Genomic DNA, 18,393 nt, shown 5'->3' on the forward strand with positions numbered 1-18,393 from the left:
CATACTGTGTTACTGTTTCCGCACCGTACTTTAAGATTTGCCTATGTCCAGCCCCACTGTACCTTCATTTAATTCTGCACTGAATACTGAATTAGCCTCCACTCTGGTCTTCCCAACAAGCGTTATGATCCTGTACATTGCATCGAGTTTGCAGCTGTTTCGTTTCTAGTTTGCCCTAATAGCCCACGTTATTAATGCTAGCTGCCTATTGCCTCCAGCCGGGCCTCTCTTCCTACGGTGCCATCCCTGTGTATTGGCGTGTTTGCATATTTAGGGTTTCCAACTTGTCCTCAATTAGCCCACGCTATTAATGTTAGCTCTGCATATTGCCCTCATTAGCCCACACCATTAATGTTAGTACTACATATTGTCTCTAGCTGGGCCCTTCCCCCGACAGTGCCATTACTGTGCACTTACTTGCATCGTGCATCAAGTCCCCTCAGCCTCCATCCACCTATATTATGTTCATACTGCATACAGTACCAAGCTGTATCTGACCACGAGCGACGCCCGTGCTATGAATCTACCACGCTCCCTAAAGATGCATGCAGCCACGATTAAATAAGCGCACCATGATCACCACACTCGCCACACTGCCACAATTTGCTCTCACCATATTTGGTATCTGGCATACCCCGACTGAACTACAGTCGCCCCCCCCAAATTGATCCTTACCAAAATCACAGACCCTAGGATCAAACCAACACTGTTCCTACCAGCACTGAACAGCAACCTCTTGGATGCCACAGTTAAGCCCACCACATTCCTACCCAAATTACACTTAGAAACTCCCAGGAATAAAAAGGTGACAGTATCTAATACACGACAACCAGGAACACTAGAAGTCGCACCTCAGATTTATTGACCACCTGCCCTAGTTCTAAGGTCAGAAATCTTAGACTCCGTTCCAGGCTACCCTCACATTATCAGCCTGCACACAACAGAAACCATATCAAACTTGGTCCTAAAAATACAAGTAACCACCCCAAGGGATACCCTGCCACTAATCTCATCCACCTCAGCCACAATGAGAACCAGAAACAACTCAAAGGTGGCAATATCATACTGGACAACCTCATACGTCCATCAAAGGAGCCTTAATTAATGCAAGGTCTCTAGTAGCTCGCTCATGCTACTGACATAGCCAACATCATATTATCGAACAACCTGGACTTCCTAGCAGTAAGAGAATCCTGGCTACACGCTGCAGCGGGCCCATCACTTCTACTAGCAATCCCAGATAACTAGTCTATCATTAGAGTTGACAGACCAATCTCCAGAGGAGGAGGTATTGCCCATATCTTTAGAAACACGCTAGACATGAGAGCAGCCTCTGCACCACCACTTTCTTCATGTGAAATCCTCTCAGCTAAACTCCAAACCTTGCACAAAAGTACCATTACAATCCATTTAATCTACAGACCTCCTGGGCCCATAGGCTCATTCGTGGAGGACATAAGAACCCTACTATCCGATCCTTGCAAAACTTAATCCTAGGAGATTTCAATTTAGGCTATAACGACCCTAAGGACCTCCCAGCAACCCCTCTAGCTAATAGCCTGGCTGAACATGGATTTATTAAAAAAATCACCCTACCTACTCACGAGAAAGGAAGGACCCTTGACTGAGGAGCAGATCTAAATTGCAATATTTCAGTAAACGATATCCTACCGCAAACTTTGACTGACCACTACCTTATCTCCTTTGAGTTTAACATTGACAAAACACCTAACAAAACCTGCCCTATAGCACCTCTGTGCCCTACCAGAAACAAATGCAACATTATTGCTGAGACAATTATGCCTCGTGAATCGCCACCCTAAGTGCTTTTCTAAACACGAGCGACCCTAATTCATGGTTTACCCTTGAGCTGGAAGCGCTCTGCTCTGAAAAAAGAAAACTCGATACTCTCTGGAAACACACTCCCTCATCAGAGAACAAAACCAACCTAGCTACCATCTCTATTAAATACAAAGAAGAGATTATCTGCACTATGCGAGATACCTACAACAATAGAATAAATCAAGCAGGCTCCTGCACTAAAGAACTCTTCATCATCTTGAGAGAAATGGAGACGCCTAACCCACCCACTGAATCATGCCTAAAAGACAAACTCTGGTGCACGAACATTCAAAATGCTCTCATAAACAAAATTGCTAGCCTACAGACCAAAATAGCAGACAAACAACGACTACTTACCAACTCTGCCTCTACCAAGCCCTTTCCAGAAGCACTCACTCGCAGCCCCAAGGCTTTAAATTTACAAATGTATCGGTACCCGAAGTACAAAAAATCATAGCCTTTCTGAAACCCTCTAATTGCCAGGGCAATAGCTGTCCAGCACAGATCATTAAAGATGCGGCCAGAGACCTGCCCCTTTCATCACCAAACTAATTAACGCATCATTTTCAAGTGGCATAGTGCCCAGTAACCCGAAGGAATCATGGGCAACCACTACTCAAAAAACAAACACTAGACCCCATGATCCCTACGAACTATAGACCTATCACTACAGTCCCATTTTTGCTAAAAAACTTGGACAGGGTTACATGCTTGCAAATCCAAGACTACGTAGAGGCAAACAAACTCCTGGGAACCCGGCAATCTGGCTTTAGACCACAACATGGGACAGAAACCGCCCTTATTGACCTAAAAGGCCAGATTGACAATCTCAAAGACAAAGGTAGACTTGCTATCCTGCTCCTCTTGGATTTGTCGGTGGCTTTTGACCTGGTTGATCACAAGATACTATGTGATCACCTCGCCTCAGCCACCCACTTTTCCAAGTCAGCCATCACGTGGATACAATCATTCCTAAATAATAGGACCATGCGAGTCTTCTCTCCATCTGCAGCAGCTGACCCCATACCTATCACCTGCGGTGTGTGAGTCCCAAGGCTCATACGTCTCGCCAACTTTGTATAACATCTTTACAAAGCTTTAGTTTGATGAACTGGGCCACCTGGGTATCACCTACACTAATTATGCAGATGACACCCAGATACTCCTACGTCTTACAGATGTGTACGACACAGATGTACGACGTGTGAATGAAATCTACTCCATCATTCAGCCATGGATGGCCGTCCATGGCATCTGCCTGAATGACGACAGAATGGAACTCCTCCTATTAGGCTCGCCAGCTAACTTAAACAAATTAAGCCCCAACTGCAATACGTTTAATATAGATGAGAATAATATCCCAACTGCCAAAGTAGTCAAAACACTTGGGTTTTACTTTGATGCTACCTCCAACCTAAACAAACAAGTGAATATGACAGCCTCAGCCACTGCCTACACGGGAAAGCTGATAAGAGCCTGCAGACCCATGATGTGTACAGAAAGCTGTCTCATATTAGCCAGAGCTCTCATAGTGTCAAAACTGGACTACTGTAATGGCCTCTACTTAGGCGCTCATAAGGCTGTACTCAACAAACTTCAGATAATGCAGAACAATGCTCTCATAGCTGCACTCAATATACCGAGAAGTGAGCATTTCTCAGCAATGAGAAAACAATGTAAATGGCTCTCTATAAAAGAAAAGATTGAACTTAAAACCATTTGTCTCACCTTTAAAGCGCTGAACCACAAAGCCACCCCATACCTCACTGACAAATTCAACCTGAGATCATCCACACGAATTACCAGATCATCTGACACTTCCTGCCTGGTGGTCCCAAGATACAACTTAAACAGATCTGGAGGATCTAGCTTCCCGGTCATGGCCACCCAATTATGGAACACCCTCCCACCTGATATCAAATCCATCCAAGTATTCTCCACTTCAGGAAAAGCATCATCTCCTGGTTACTCAGCAAGAACTATTAATAGCTGGCTGGTTCCCAATGCTACATCATAATCTAACTCTAATTGAAGGAACCACAAGACTATACCATACCTACTCCTCTGTACCTGTATATTCTAATCTGTTTACTCTCCAGCGTTCTATACAACGTATGTTTTGCTACACAAGTCCTGCCCATTCTTCTAGCCATGTATAATACTCACCTTTGATAACTTCTCAAAATTGCCTGTGTTCTTTAAATGGTATACTTGTACCTATCTGATATGTCTTTAACTTCTACGTATGTACAATCTCCACTATTAACTGCATTTCCTTTGTATGTAATAATATACTAAAAGCACCCAGATACCTCTGGGTCAGGTGCGCTATATAAATAAAATAAACAAACAAACAAACTAACAAATCGACCCCAAGATGAACTCTACTGGAAATCCTCTCTTTGCTGGCTGTACTTTCATTGATGCTGCAGGAACCAATTGCCTGGGGACAGGAACACCAGAATCGAGTGCATCGTCTTTAAGCAGGAACCGAGCTCCAGGAAGATCTTCCATACTCCCTCGAAGCAGGACTGACCAAGCCCGAGCCACCTCAAAAGAGTGCTGGACCCCAGAAGCAAGGTAAATCCACAAGGTATCAGGGAACCGCAGTGGTGCTATTGCTGAGTAGCTGAAACTGCGAAGTGCTGCTGATCTGAACTTTGCCCATTGCTGCCGCCGCAGTTTGAATCGTGGTGCAGGAGTCCTCAGACGTCCTCCCTCTTGTCCCCATGACTGAGGCCCAGGAAAAAAGGATCTGCAGGACCTCCAACAGGAACAGAAGCCAGCTGGAACCAATTTCTTCAGACGAAAGGTACTGTAAACTAAGAGGTATGTGTAGTGTATGGGAGGATTGGTCCAAGAGACCCCCCTCCCCTGCAGCCTCTCCCCCTTGTGAAGTCCATTGCTCGTCGGGGGTTCCCCCTGCCACCAGGGCCCAGGTGGCGGGTGGACCACTGGCTGAAGACATTGACCAAACATGCTGTATTAAGCTATGCCCTGGAAACCATTTTGTAAAATCAAAATGGCATGAGCCCTGTGCACCACAGTGAGGCCCCCACCCTTGGAGAGTCTCACTTGTCCCTGCGGCCGCAGTTCCCTGGCAGATGCGCTGTGAGACCGTTCCCACGAACAGACGGACATGAGCTAGCGCTAGATGCAAACACTGTAACATTCACCTTCCGCAGTGTATCATTGCTCCCAGTATGACCCGGCCAGCAGGGCCGGGGTGGAAAAGAACTGTAAACTGGTCCCCTGACAAAAGCAGAGCTCCCAAATACTAATGAGCAAACTACCTGTGATGAAACTCTTCTCTCCATGACCTTTTTGACTAAAACATGTAACCTCCATGACGATGGCAGAATGTGTGTTTATATGACATTCTGGTTGAAGTACCCACATCCCCGTAGCTATGTGCAAATGGTAAGAGTGTCCCGGGGTTTTCATGTTATATGTTTCGCCGAGAAGAATGCACCCCAAGGTCCCATGCCATAACTGAACTAATGCTGCTAGAGTGCAAAGGAAGATGAATTCAACCCCATTGGGAGCTCAATGCACAATATGTATGTCCAAGCTCACCATGTGCCACTACCATCAGTCTCATTGGCCAGTTGTTCCTGCGTGCTCCACCAACCTTACTACTACCTCGCTTACCGCGCAAGTATAGAAATGTAACAAAATGTTGTGGTTGTTAAATACTTAACATATAGGTAACGCATTTGAAATGGCCATGTAAAAGGCACTAACAATGTAGAAAACATAAGCTTTGAAAAGACTCAATGAGTATTGTACATTATATGAATGTTTATGCCTCTTCCACTTAATCTGCAACGCACGAGGAAAATACCTTTGTGGGCATATCCAAGGCCATTCCCCCTTCCTCCCCATTGAAGCCTGCCAGACGTAAAGCAGAGGCCTGTGCTGCTCTGCTTTACCTCCCCCAATTTGGCTGGAGCCGCTTCAAATATTCACGTTCCCCCGCAGCTCCCAGGGCCGCGGCCAGCCACCTGAATTATTTACAACCCAGCAGTAAACCCCGGCCATAAACGCAGGCCCGAAGGCGCCCTTTCTTAGGCTCCACGACCCACAAGCTCACCCCAAGTTAATGGACCCTGTAAAATTAGGACACCCAATATTATAGCAACACTGCAGGAACACATTCATAATGACTTCTAACGGGACATGGTAACTTGGACAACTCGCTCCTTGCCCTGAGACCCAACCTTGCGACCTATAATACCTGGTCAACAGGACGATGGTAACCATGTATTGATGTATCACCAAAAGACTCCACTCTAGGTGCATTCCTCCTGTGTTGCATTAACCTGTAGAATAACCTATTGGAAGATTTACCGGGGAAGATAATATTGCAATATTGACTGAATGCGGTGTGCGTGGCCTTAGGGCAGAAAGCCAAGAAAGACGTTCATCACTGACACTGGTCACGGCTGGCACAACAACACCGTCGGGATGAGCCCAGCTGACCTGCCCGGCCCGGTCCGGCCCACGTGGGTAACCAGTGACGTCCACCAACCACGGCAAACCACATCACAGATGCACCTATAGTTAGTCGTCGCCACCCAATCCCCACGAACTTGTGCCCCCTATAGTGTGTAGGTTCTTATGACGCATTTTCTAAATATATACGCCTGTCTTTGCTATTGTCAGACAGAGCGCTCTCGGAGTTTGCAGAGTCCTTTGCATGCCCTATTCTAATTTATATAAACTCCCATTAAGCTCACCCGCACTTTGTCTTAGCCTTATTCCCATCTTGGGAGAGTCCATTATTGTCTCTCATTGTGGGGAGGATCGTGCTATTTGGGGACACTTGCCTTCAGTAGCTTGCTAGCTCTCAGTTGAGAATTGCATTTGCTGCCCTTTGCAGAGTTGCTTGCAGCTTTGCCCATCAAAAGCCTTCCAACTTGTGGCCCAACAGTGTTTCTTTTTCTACAAAGCTCTCTATAACATTGTGCAAGACTTTTTACTCACATGCAAGAAGTGCCTCAGCTCCCCTAGACTTTGCTCAATCGACATTGGCTGTCTTGGCTCCTTGAAGACTGTTCTAACCTCTGACATTGTGCTTTGATCTGTCCCTCCAAAAAGTCATACATTCTTTACTTGTATAGCTGGGTAAGGGTTACACTTACATTGCATTGGGGGGTTTAAACGTACTTACTTGTTTGAGAAACTTGTTAACCATTGTTTCCTTCCCTAACCTTTTCCTTTTGACACCAAACTCAGTATTGCTCTAAATGTACCAGTGATATATCAATGTCCACAGTATCCTAGCTATTGAAGTCACCTGAGGGTGTAGGGAGTGTATGCGTGCCATCCCAAAAGTGTATCTACTGATTTATTGAAACTGAGTGTGTGCATTTTTGAAGTATATTTATTAAATTAATAAATAATTGTTTAATCAAGAAACCTTGAGTATAAGTGTTATTTGGTCACAGTGAAACTCTATGTTGCAACCCTACAGCTCATATTGACCCCTCTTGCAATAAGCCTGGCTGCTGAGTCACTCTACCAACTAGTGTAGTCCAGACTTATACCAAAGGTTGGGTTAACTATTGCCAAGAGGACAAGGCTGGTGCAGTCTCCACAAGGGTACTGCATACAATATTGCCTAACAATTTCTATTGTGGTTGTTCTTTGTTAGCCCTTCCTCTACCCTTCTGAGAGAGGGAGGTCTGTGTGTGTGTTTTGCCTTTGGCGGGAACCCTTGGGAGTCCCCGCATAGGCTCCCATGTGTCAGTGAAGGCAGAAGGTCGGGGAAGGTTTGCACTCCTCTGCCCTTTGTCCGCCAGAGTGCCTGAATGGAACCAGTTCCCACTCTGGTGCTGGCTGTTCTGCTGAACAGCCACCTGCCCCTTTTGGAAAAATGCTGAGAGTATTTGCAGAGGAGTAAGTGGGAAACCCTAATAAAAGGTGAGGTTGCTGAGGTGAAAGGCAGGTCGACCACTTGAACAGAGGATCCGAAGCTGAAGACGACCAGAGACGCCTGCAGACCCTTCCAGTAACTGTGAAGCGATCACTATTGCCTTGACCCTGTTTTCTTATAGACAGAGGAGCTCCGAAGAGGTCTCCTTCCCTTTGGTTGGTGGGACCAACCAGCCCTGAGACAAACTACAAATCGAGCCATCTCCCGGGGGCTTTGCCTCTACAGAGCTGAAGACCGCAAATACCAGGAGACCTCTGACCCATTTGCGAGACCGAATCAGTCCAGAACTTTGGTGAGCTCCAGTTGGACCTCCAGAGGCACAATCCCACTCATCTAAATCCCCTCACCAGAGTGCATGACTTCAGAATCAAAGAAGGTCGACCAGGCGAATCCCGTCCTTTTTTGGAGCTGATAAAAAGGCGTCAAAACCACAGACTGACCAAGGAGACCAAAGAAATCTGTGCCAAGGGTCCTCTCTCTCGACCGCTGCTGAAGCATCCCATTCAGAGGCCTTACTTTTGTCACCAGACCAAGGAATCAGGAGACCGGGTCCGTCGCTGCTGCACAGAGGAGAATCCAGCTACGTTTACTACTTCTAACCTAAGGTTCTGTGGGGCTAAAGATAGAACCTACCTTAAGCTGAAGAGTCACTGCAGTGTGACTGGAGTGCGTGAAGAGGTGTCCGGGTGTCCACCCTACCTCTGACCCAGGCTTGCCAGCTTGTGCCCCTCTAGGGAGTCCTTTTACAGGGTCCCCCTAACTTGTTATATTATTGGGCATCTTATTCTATTGATTGAAAGTATCCTGAGGATCTTTGCATATTCTTCTACTTCATTAGACTTTGGCTCCACTCCTACACTGACTTTTTCGTATAGTTTGGGATTGGGCTTTAAAAGCATTAGAAGCTCTGAAACGTGTCTGTCTCTAAAACATTTAGATTTGCTGCTGTGTGTAGAACTAACCTTTCTTCTTCCAAAAGACTTTCTGATGTGGTTTTGCTAACTAAATACAAGTACTGTTTATCTGTAAAGTAACGCGAGTGCGCACAAGTACCGATAATATGGTAGAACTGTCATTAGTGTCAAATTCTGTAACAATTGTAACCGTGAGCAACTACTATTGCAGTAATCACCTCTAAAAAGTATTATTAAGAGTTCCTATGCGTGTTGGTTAGTGAAATAAAGTATTTATCTAGCTTCCTTGTGTACTTAAGAATAAATGTATATTTTTAATACAACATTTACTGTGTAAGAGTTTCTTTGGACTGTCGTATTTACTGGGTTCAGTGTAATTACCTACAGCTCACATCTTCCTCCTATGATAAGCCTGGCTGCTCTGCTATTCTACCAAGATACTTTGGATAGTACAGACTTATACAAAGAGTTGGGGTCCTGTATGCCGAGGGATAGTTTTATGAAATCTTACCTCTAGTGAACTTTCGGAAAACTCCCCTAACACTAGTCAAGCCCACTTTTGACTCTCTTAATCCTGCTAAATCTTTCTCTCCCTTTTGGAAATCTCCCCAACCTTTGCTGTCCACTTCACTTCATACTCTAAGATCCTCTCTGGATAAAGCCGAACGTCGCTGGAAAAAATTCAATATCTCACTGACGTATCCTCTTTCTTCTCCCTATTCATCCTATAACTTTCTTTTACTTGATCAAAAAAAGTTATTATTCTGACCTCACTCTTGCTCTCGTTCATCATCCTCATAGTCATTCCTAGGTTGTCACCTGTATTCTGTTTCCTCCAAACCCCACCCAAACAAATCCCTTTCTGAACCCCTGACTCCCTCCCCACCTGCTGGAGATGAGCTTTGTGCTCCGGTGCCGGCACTCCTACCACTCACAGCCGCCACCATAGAAATGGAAAAGGGGCTTAATCACTTTACCCTATGGCATTGGCCATATTGCTTTTTGTGGGTTTTTTCCCCTCGGGAGATTAGCGTCACTTGCGCAGCCAATCGCCTGAGAAAAGAAAGAAACCATTCACTCCCAAAATAAACCCTGGGGTGCGAATGGCTTTCACCCCCACTGTGGGGAGCGGATATGGCTGCAGGGCGTTAAAGTACATGTCTGCCCCCCAAAGCGGGGGCGAAAGCTACATTCTCTACTTCCCCCTTTACAATCTGTTTTCCGTCCCTAACTCTCTACTCTCTGCCGTCATCTTAAACACTCTTCCATTCTTATTCTTCCGGATCTATATGTAGCTTTTGATACAGTGGACCATTTTACTATTCTTTCTTTTATTGCTTTGTTGGGTATTTCTGCATGTGTTCTCCAGTGGTTTCACTCCTATGTATCTGTTTGTTTCCTCTGTCTCCTGGGCTGGAAAATCACCTCTCCTGTACCCCTCCATTATGGTGTTCCCCAGGGCTCTGTTCTTGGTTCTCTCCGATTCTCACTCTATACTATTCTCTCGCTCACCTTGTTTCATCCTTTAATCTATCTTGTCATTTTTATGCTGATGATTCTGAAATCTTCTTATCTTTCACTGACTCTCTTCACTCCATTATTTCTGCCTGTTGTTAAGCCGTCCAAACTTGGATGCACCAACACTTTATTCACCCCAACCCAACTAAAACAGAAGTGCTCCCAGCAGAACTATCTTCCTTCACGTTCTCACAGCCTTCTCTTCCCCCTTCCCTCTTTCCATTTTCCACATCTGCCTGTGATCTAGCTATTACTTGTGACTGTAACATCTCCTTCTCTACACATATGTCCAAACACATCCAGAACCTGTCATTTCATCTCCATAATATCCTGCTCTCTTTTGCTTTTCATTTCTTTCACGCTCTTAAACTTCTCATCACCTCCCTCATCTTTTCTCGCATCAACTATTGCTCTGCTTTTCTAATACGCCTTCCTGCTTCCCATCTTGCTCCTCTTTGTTCTCTCAATAACGTCACTATATAACTTAGGTTTGCCTTATGCCTCATGCGTCTATTTCTGCATTTTTTGTATTGTTTTGAAATTTCTGCATGTCCTTACTCCCCCCATCTATCATCACTTTATATTCTCCTTCGGCTCTCTCCGTTCCGAATCCTTACATCTACACTGTTACCAAGCCTTTGTGTGCCCCTTCTGCTCTTTCTCCCTGCTTGCCTTAAACTTTGGAACTCTCTTGCTCTGTCCGCTCTCTTCACTTGACATCTTTCGTATCCACTAAAAACCCATTTACTATCACAAAATGAACGGTATGCAGTGATGTTATTGAATAGATAACAAAGAATGCAATTTTAGACAAACCTAAAACATCCGCAAAAAAAAAACTATTTTAGAAGACTAAATGAATGTGGTTTGTAATGGGAATAGTAGTTTTATGGGTGGGGTGAGGGGGAGTATGGAAAAATCAATAAAAGGGTGTTTGGGGGGGCCAAAAACAATGAGAAACAAACATTTTTTTTTTAGATTTTTTTGTTCAAAATTCATTCTTTGTTTTCTCATTCGATAAAATCACATTTAACCAAAATGCACACACCTTTTTCTGTATTTTAATTTATTGCATTTTCAAATTAATTGTACCGTTGCTTTTGCTTGTTATACAATGCTTTGGCCTGACATCTAGTATGTGAATCCGAATCATTGTTGGTATTCTGTCTCTAACTATACTCTCTCCGAACGTCAACAGGGTACACAAGGCACAATCCTCTGTGTCCTCCTTCAAGCCCTATATTTTAACAGCTTGACGCCCTAGGCAAGGCTGGGTGCACTGCATATGTGTTATGAAAACGGTTTTGTGTGCACCTTTCCCTTCCCCTTCACTGGGACCCCTGGTGTATCTGCTGAATATTTGATGACCCGCATGTGATTTTTGAGAGTATGACTATTTGGCTTCAATCTCTGGTATGACTCACTTCTTTTTAGGGGCTACTAGTCAGTCCTCCAAGTAACCAGTTCAGGGGCATGCTATCCTCCAATTAAGTCTATTATAGCACTGCTACCTCCCTTAAGGTTAGTGCAGAGAAAACATTTTGCCCCATTATTTTTGTACTGGGGGTATTTTTCACATACTACGTAAGGCCAATACAGGATGGTGGTAGTAGTAACTTTATTTTGTACCTTTTTGGTTGCACTCCTGGGCACCTTTTATTTTACCGCATGGCACTGTTTTTGCACTGCAGTGCCCAAAATGGCTGGCCATGTTGTTTAAAACCTGGTGTTGCGCTTTCCTGTCCTTCTAGCCATTGTTCGCCTGGGAAGGGTTTGAATGTGGTAGTTATAATAGGCATTCTTTTTGTGGAGTCTGGCCATAGCCTGTGAAGTAGCCTTTTGTGAGCATGGCTCAGGGGCTGCCGATAGCCGCAATTTACAGCCTGTAGCTTGTGCAGAGTCATGGCTGTACTTGAGCTGGTTGTTGTAAATGATTCATAGGGTTTGAATGTTGCAAGTTCACTGATGGGTAGGCTGTACCCCCCACACCCTCGGTTTAGGAGTTTTGTATATCTGCAGAAGATTTGAAGCAGTTCTTCAGTCACTCATTGGAGCCAAGAATCTGAAGCATGGTAGGCAACAGACGGGTGCTGTAAGAGTGCTGCTGGCTCCACCATTGTCCAAGCCATATATTGCAGGCTTACTACATCTGAAGTGGAGGCATCTCATGTAGCCTAGATCTCACGCAGCGCGGTACTGTGAAACTTGCAGTGCATTCTCCTTGAGGGCCCTGAACACTGCTGCTGTTCTCAGTCAAGAGGAGGAGTGTTGCTGGAGGCTGATTCCTGAAGTCACTGGTTGTGTGCCTAGAGACCTGTGTGGGGGTCACTCTACCTGCTCCTCACACCTGTGGCTTCCTGTGGGACTTCCAACATATCAGGATCAGAATTAGAGCTTTTTTATCTTCTTCAGCCTGAGTCATGCCTGATGATCTTAGGAACAGTTAGGTCTCTGAAGGAGATTGGAACGGCTAAATCACCAAAACACACTGCGGCAGCAACCCCTTGACCTCCAATGGGGAGCCTCCAGTGAGACAAGTTGTCCCCATCCGCCCTGACTTACCTACGGTCTTTGTTTGCCCTGATCAACATACGAGGGGCTGGTTTGCTTAGCTGTGTTGAAGTCCTCCAGGTCCCTAGTGGATAATATAGGGTATAACGTCCTTTCCTCCAGTTACGCTTGCCTTGCCTTTGGTGGTGGGATCTGACCATAGGAAGTTTCTCTGGGGTCACCAGCGTTGACTAAGTTTGGTATCTGGCCCATTCATTTGCATGGAACCTACTTTTAAAATCATACTCATTGGGTAATTATCTTTAGTACCATCTACCACATTAAGTCCCTTTATTACCTAGGGGATAATTTTGAATAGATTTGGCAACTCCCCCAAAGTAGCCTCAACTAGGGTATTTACTTTGAACCTTTTTGGAAGGCTTGTTCTTAGGATGGGTATTGGCCTTCTTAAGTTTAGCTACTGTAGACTGCTACTGATTTATGAATGAAAAATCCACTGATACCTTTTATAACATATTCACCCCTCTCACTCCAATTGTTTATGTTGTATTGTGATAGAACTTGCCTTTAAACTGTGAACATTCTAAGTAACAAAGATACCAAACTGTGATTGCATATGTGCCTATACAGTTTTGTTTGCCCTTTAGTGTATTGGCTTAATGCATATGTGATGATTGATGAATAAACCTGGGTAATTTTATACTTAATTGTGTGGGAAATCGTTTGTTTGACTATCTCCTTAGACTAAGCCTTACTGCTCAGCCTTGTTACCAAGTGAGTATTTGGTTAGACATTTGCAGTAAACCTTTGCAGATCCACCTAGTTTTGCTTCTCAGAACTGTAGTGGTTCTGAAACCCCCCTAATAATATGCATCTTCACCAGCAGTCAAGCAACATTACCATTGTTGATGGTTACTTATTTCTTCTGCAGTATTAATCTCATAGAAACTCTCATGTGCTTCATAGTATCTCCTGTACAAAGGTGATGCGCAAGAAGTGGAAACAGATTTGAATATTTTGTTTAGTACCACTTACCACACACATGTACCGTTTGCATTGAATTAGATTCAAGACAATAATGCCTTGCAATTGTATGAATGGAACACCAGGTAGCTGGTGTGCATAATTTCCATGATGGAACATTTCAGAGAAAGGCAATGGTAGCTCATTTCCCGTTAGTAGAGTGGGCTCTGGGAGTTGTCTACCAAGCAGTCGATAGTGTAGTTCATTTACATAGCCACTCAGTAAAAGCATTTCCTTGGACCACTAAGCCAAACATTTGAACGTATTGTACACATTTCAAGAAATGTTCCTTTCATTTTAAAGGAATGTCTTGCATTATCTCAATGCCCAGCTCTCTTAGAATATGTGTAATCTCCTGTCATCTGATCATTCTGGATCTTTAAGAACACCAGAAATTCTGTGGATTGGATTAAATGGGACACCAAAGATCTTTTGGGTGAGAATTTAGAACGCATGTTGATGATTCATCGACAGATGGTGCTTGAAGTTAACTCGCACCCTTGCAGATGTGGTTGATTTTGAAAAATCTACCTTCTACGACCAATGTTGTTTGTACCTCAGAGCGCGTACTAAAGTACAAACCCGGCGCGAACGTGCCGGCGCGAAGGAGCCCCGCCAGTCTGTGCCGCTTGAGCTGGACAGGAAGGACGGAAGCGCTGGAACTCTTGTACATGCTCCGCTGTTATGGGACTTCAAGAGGTACATTTTTTACCCCCAGGAGTCTACACGGAGGATCCAGCCGCTGGTGAGTCCTTAGAAGGCTCTTTGGTTACCGCCCCTGCGAACGTAAAGGACTCGCAAACCATTCCCTACTGCCACAGAAATAATGAAAGCACTCCAGTCGATTTAATTACTTCTGTGCTTTTTCCGACTTCTTGTACGAAGTCCCTCATGAAAAATACAAACTTAGTGGCTGATACTCTGATTTCTATGGCTTCTAACCTACCTAGAGACCTTAATGGAGCCCATGATGAATTTGGGTGTACCAACAATCATAGCTCAACTCTAGCAGTCGCGCCTGGTCCTACTACACCAGTGTTACAAGTGAGATTTTTAGGAAACCTGAAAGAAAGTCTATACGTGCCTCCTGTTCATAATTTGGCCTGTCTTCTCCTCAATACCAGATCTCTGGTCAATCATGCCAAGGAGGTTGCCTCCTATATAGAAGACAGGAACATTGGCCTTTGCACCATTACTGAAACACACAGGCAGCTGGCCCATCATTTAACCTTGCAATTCCTCAGGGTTATTCTATGATGAGGCAGGATAAACTGGAGGGTAGAGGTGGGGTGTCGGTCTAAATGCCAAATCCACTCTAAATTTGATTCTGATTTATAGACCTCCCTCTTTGTCTGAAGATTCCACGTCGGCGCTGTCCAACCATTTATTGTCCTTCCTTAAACCCAATTCCAGTCTTTTACTGTTGGGTGATTTTAATTTTTGGCTGGGCCTCAAAGAAGGTCTTTATTCAGATAAAGGCTGCGTGCAGATCTCTCAGATCTAATAATCATAAATGATTAATGATCCTGAGATGCAGAACTAGGAAGACCGAAAAGGGAGCGTTCTGTTTCACCGCTCCTAAGGCGTGGAATGACCATCCGCTTGACCTCAGATTCCAAGACATGCTTGAACCCTTCAAGAGACAGCTAAAACCATGGCTGTTTGCCTAAATTCTATTTTGGTCTTTCGTTTGTCAGTCTTTTCCCAGCTGTTTTTGCTTGAATTGTCCTTCTTTTGGCTTTGTTGTTTCACTGCGCCCTCATACCCTTGCGTTCAAGGTTTGCGCTATGCAAATAACTAAAGTAAAAGTAAAGTAAAGGATTCTGATGTAATTCAGTGCATTGGTTCAGAAGGTAATTTAATCAAATGCATGAAATGTCTAGTGAACTATCTGCATCATCTACACATGTCCACAGTGCAACGGATACCAGCACAACTGTACCTGACGGAGATCTTTTGATAATGGGCACAAACATTGTCTAAATCTATTCTAACACAAGAGCAGCCATACCTTTGGCAGGTTTTGCATTCAAAGGCTAATAGTTGACTTGAGAATAATTCACAGATTATGGAAGACTGAATTTCAGAAAGTAAATTATGAGCATTGTAGAGCTGAGGTGAGCAGCAACTCTTGAACCGGATCTGATCGAACTTGCCAGTGGCATTGAGTGCTGGCCTATCTTTATAATCTCAACCAGTTAACAAAGTAGCTTAATCTAGAGGATGTGGGATCCCCCTTTTATGTGTCTTCCTAAACTACACATATAATAATAACATTACGATAATCACACCAGAGCTCTACAGTTTCATCACACATGCTGCACTTTCTGAATAATACAATTGGTCCCAATATCAATTCATATGATGACAAATCCATAACATTGAAGATCTTAAGGGGAGAAGTTTGATTAGATGGATTGTGATTGAAACGGAAGAATGGTGGCAGGGCAGATGCAAGCAAGTCGCCATCGGACCACAAAATGGACAAGGATTAGAAATAGGAAAACAAGGTGTTGCAGTCTTGAAACATATTGATCCCTCTGTGTTGGTTTACTTAACATTTGTCAGTGTCTTGGAAGTTGCAACTTTATTAAACTGCTGCTTAATTGTTCATTCCTCACAAGTGTTCTGCTACCAGGAAGAGTTATCTAGGTAGAATCCACATCTACAGGCTCTGTTATTCACCGGACAACTCTAGGGATTGTGCTTTTCCCTGATTTGATTCTGTAGTACAGTGTGGAGGTGGTGTCTGGGTTGACTCAAACCATACAATTTGCTAAAATGTTTTGAAACACATTGAGAGCCAGCTCTTCTGCCCTCAACCCTTTTACGTTTTCATGGTTGCATCTTGGCTTGTGTTCACTCGCTCTGAACTGTTTATCTCTCCATGTATGTTTCTGTCCCATGTGGGAGGCAAACGCAGTTCTAGTTCCCTTCAGAATTGGGTTTCTGAAGCCCCTCCTCCCTCTCCTTAAGTGGTTACAATTCCCCTACTTAAGATCTTCCACTACCTTTGCTGTTATGACCAGTAGATCCTCCCCTTAGGGTGAGGACAAAGGGGACCTTGTTTTTTAAAATTATTTTATATATTTAGCTTATGCCCTCAACACCTTGCAGTGCTGGCCTATGGTAACAGCGCAGTGGATGGAAAAGGGAAGCAGAAGGCCGCACACTACATAAAATTATAGGTGGGTAGCTTTCAACTATTGGATGTATTGCACTTTGGAGTTCCAAGTGACGTCTTGGGCAATACGAGTTACTCTCATTTTTCTTTATCAGCTTTCCTCTGCAATGCATTGGTGGAATATATCCTTGTGGTTGATATCGACCCATCTATAATTCTATATATGTGCTGCCATTGTCTGCATATGTATGAATGGACACGCTGCATTTTATGTGTGGAAATGGAGAAGTGCTGCTTGATTATATTGCTAGACACATACGTCCTGTGCAAATGTGCTGTTTTTGCAAGCACGTGGGCCAGCACATACGCTGTGTTTTCTATTCATAGAGAGGCTAGTGCTACACAGACTTTCCTCCATGCTGGTTACCTGTATCAGGTCGGCCATTTCCTGATGAGATACAGAAGCCGAAGGATCCATTTGGGGGCCGGCGCAGTTCCAGCTGGCAGGTTCCATCTGGGAAGGCTTCTGTGATTCGCCCAACTGCTCGTACACGGTCCGGAGCACCAATATCTTCCACGCTAAGTGTGCGTCTGGGTCGACCGCCGCCCTTCCTGCAAAAAGGAGAAGGTTCAGGATCATTAACAAACATGTAAATACTATCCATTACTTAAATGATCTTTTCTAGAACTATTTGCTCTTTGTCTTCCTCTATCACCCGATTCCATCCATTTCACCTTCTGCAAACCAGTTCCCATTAGACAGAATGCTAAAGCAACCTAGAGCCAAGATTTATCCAGATTTAAGGGGTTCTGAGAAACCGACTTTGAATCGTGAATAGGCAAATGCCTGCCTCCCTTCCGCTGCCCTCCCTTCCACTGCTCAGGTTTCATGACTGATACTGGTACAGTGACACTACACTGCTAGATTTGCACAGGTGGTATCAGAGCCTATTACTTCAAAGCAGTGTGCAAGCCAGAGCAGCCAGTCAAATGTCTCTGGGCCTCGCTACACAGCTCATAGAAAGGTTTTAGAAAGCCCATGGACACAGGCTACCGATGAGGTGGCAGACCTGGCTGCCTTGGGCACTTAGGTAAACATTATTGTGAGACTATTGCCACTCCTTGAGCCTACAGGCATCAACAGATCATTGCTGGTGCCACACCCCCTTTAAAAACCTAGAGACTGTTTTGTAGGGAGGAGCATGCTCACAATCACCTGTGAAAGTATACATCTCTGCTGCCCTTGCAGAAATGGCTTTTTCTGTCTGAGAATAGCCAGTAATGGTTCCACCTCTGTTTTTCTATGAGACAGAGGCTTGCACAGCTTCAAATGTTGCATTTTTGTGATTGAAGCGTGTGCCTCTGCACCCTGTGCATCGCTGGTTTTGTGAGAGAAGCTCAAACTGTGCATGGAGGCCCTTGCTATTCTAGTCCTTTGAATCAAAGGTACTCTTCCATTGCTGCTGCTGCTGTAGGTGGGGCGAGCATGCAGCTGACAATTGAAATGGATGAATTGCTGAGTC

The 18,393-nt window shown here is 44.5% G+C and overlaps 1 protein-coding gene across 4 annotated transcripts in view; it reads right to left on the minus strand.

Moving 5' to 3' along the window:
* Nucleotides 1-18,393, minus strand: part of KIAA1614 (KIAA1614 ortholog) — a 383,065-nt gene that overhangs the window by 13,717 nt on the left and 350,955 nt on the right. For all 4 annotated transcript variants that reach the window (XM_069641447.1, XM_069641446.1, XM_069641449.1 and 1 more), the window contains one exon: nucleotides 17,298-17,482. In XM_069641447.1, coding sequence (XP_069497548.1) covers nucleotides 17,298-17,482 — 185 coding nt within the window. The remainder of the gene's footprint in view (nucleotides 1-17,297; nucleotides 17,483-18,393) is intronic.

Source organism: Ambystoma mexicanum, chromosome 1q (assembly GCF_040938575.1).
Source record: "Ambystoma mexicanum isolate Mex_15411 chromosome 1q, UKY_AmexF1_1, whole genome shotgun sequence".
NCBI lineage: Eukaryota > Metazoa > Chordata > Amphibia > Caudata > Ambystomatidae > Ambystoma > Ambystoma mexicanum.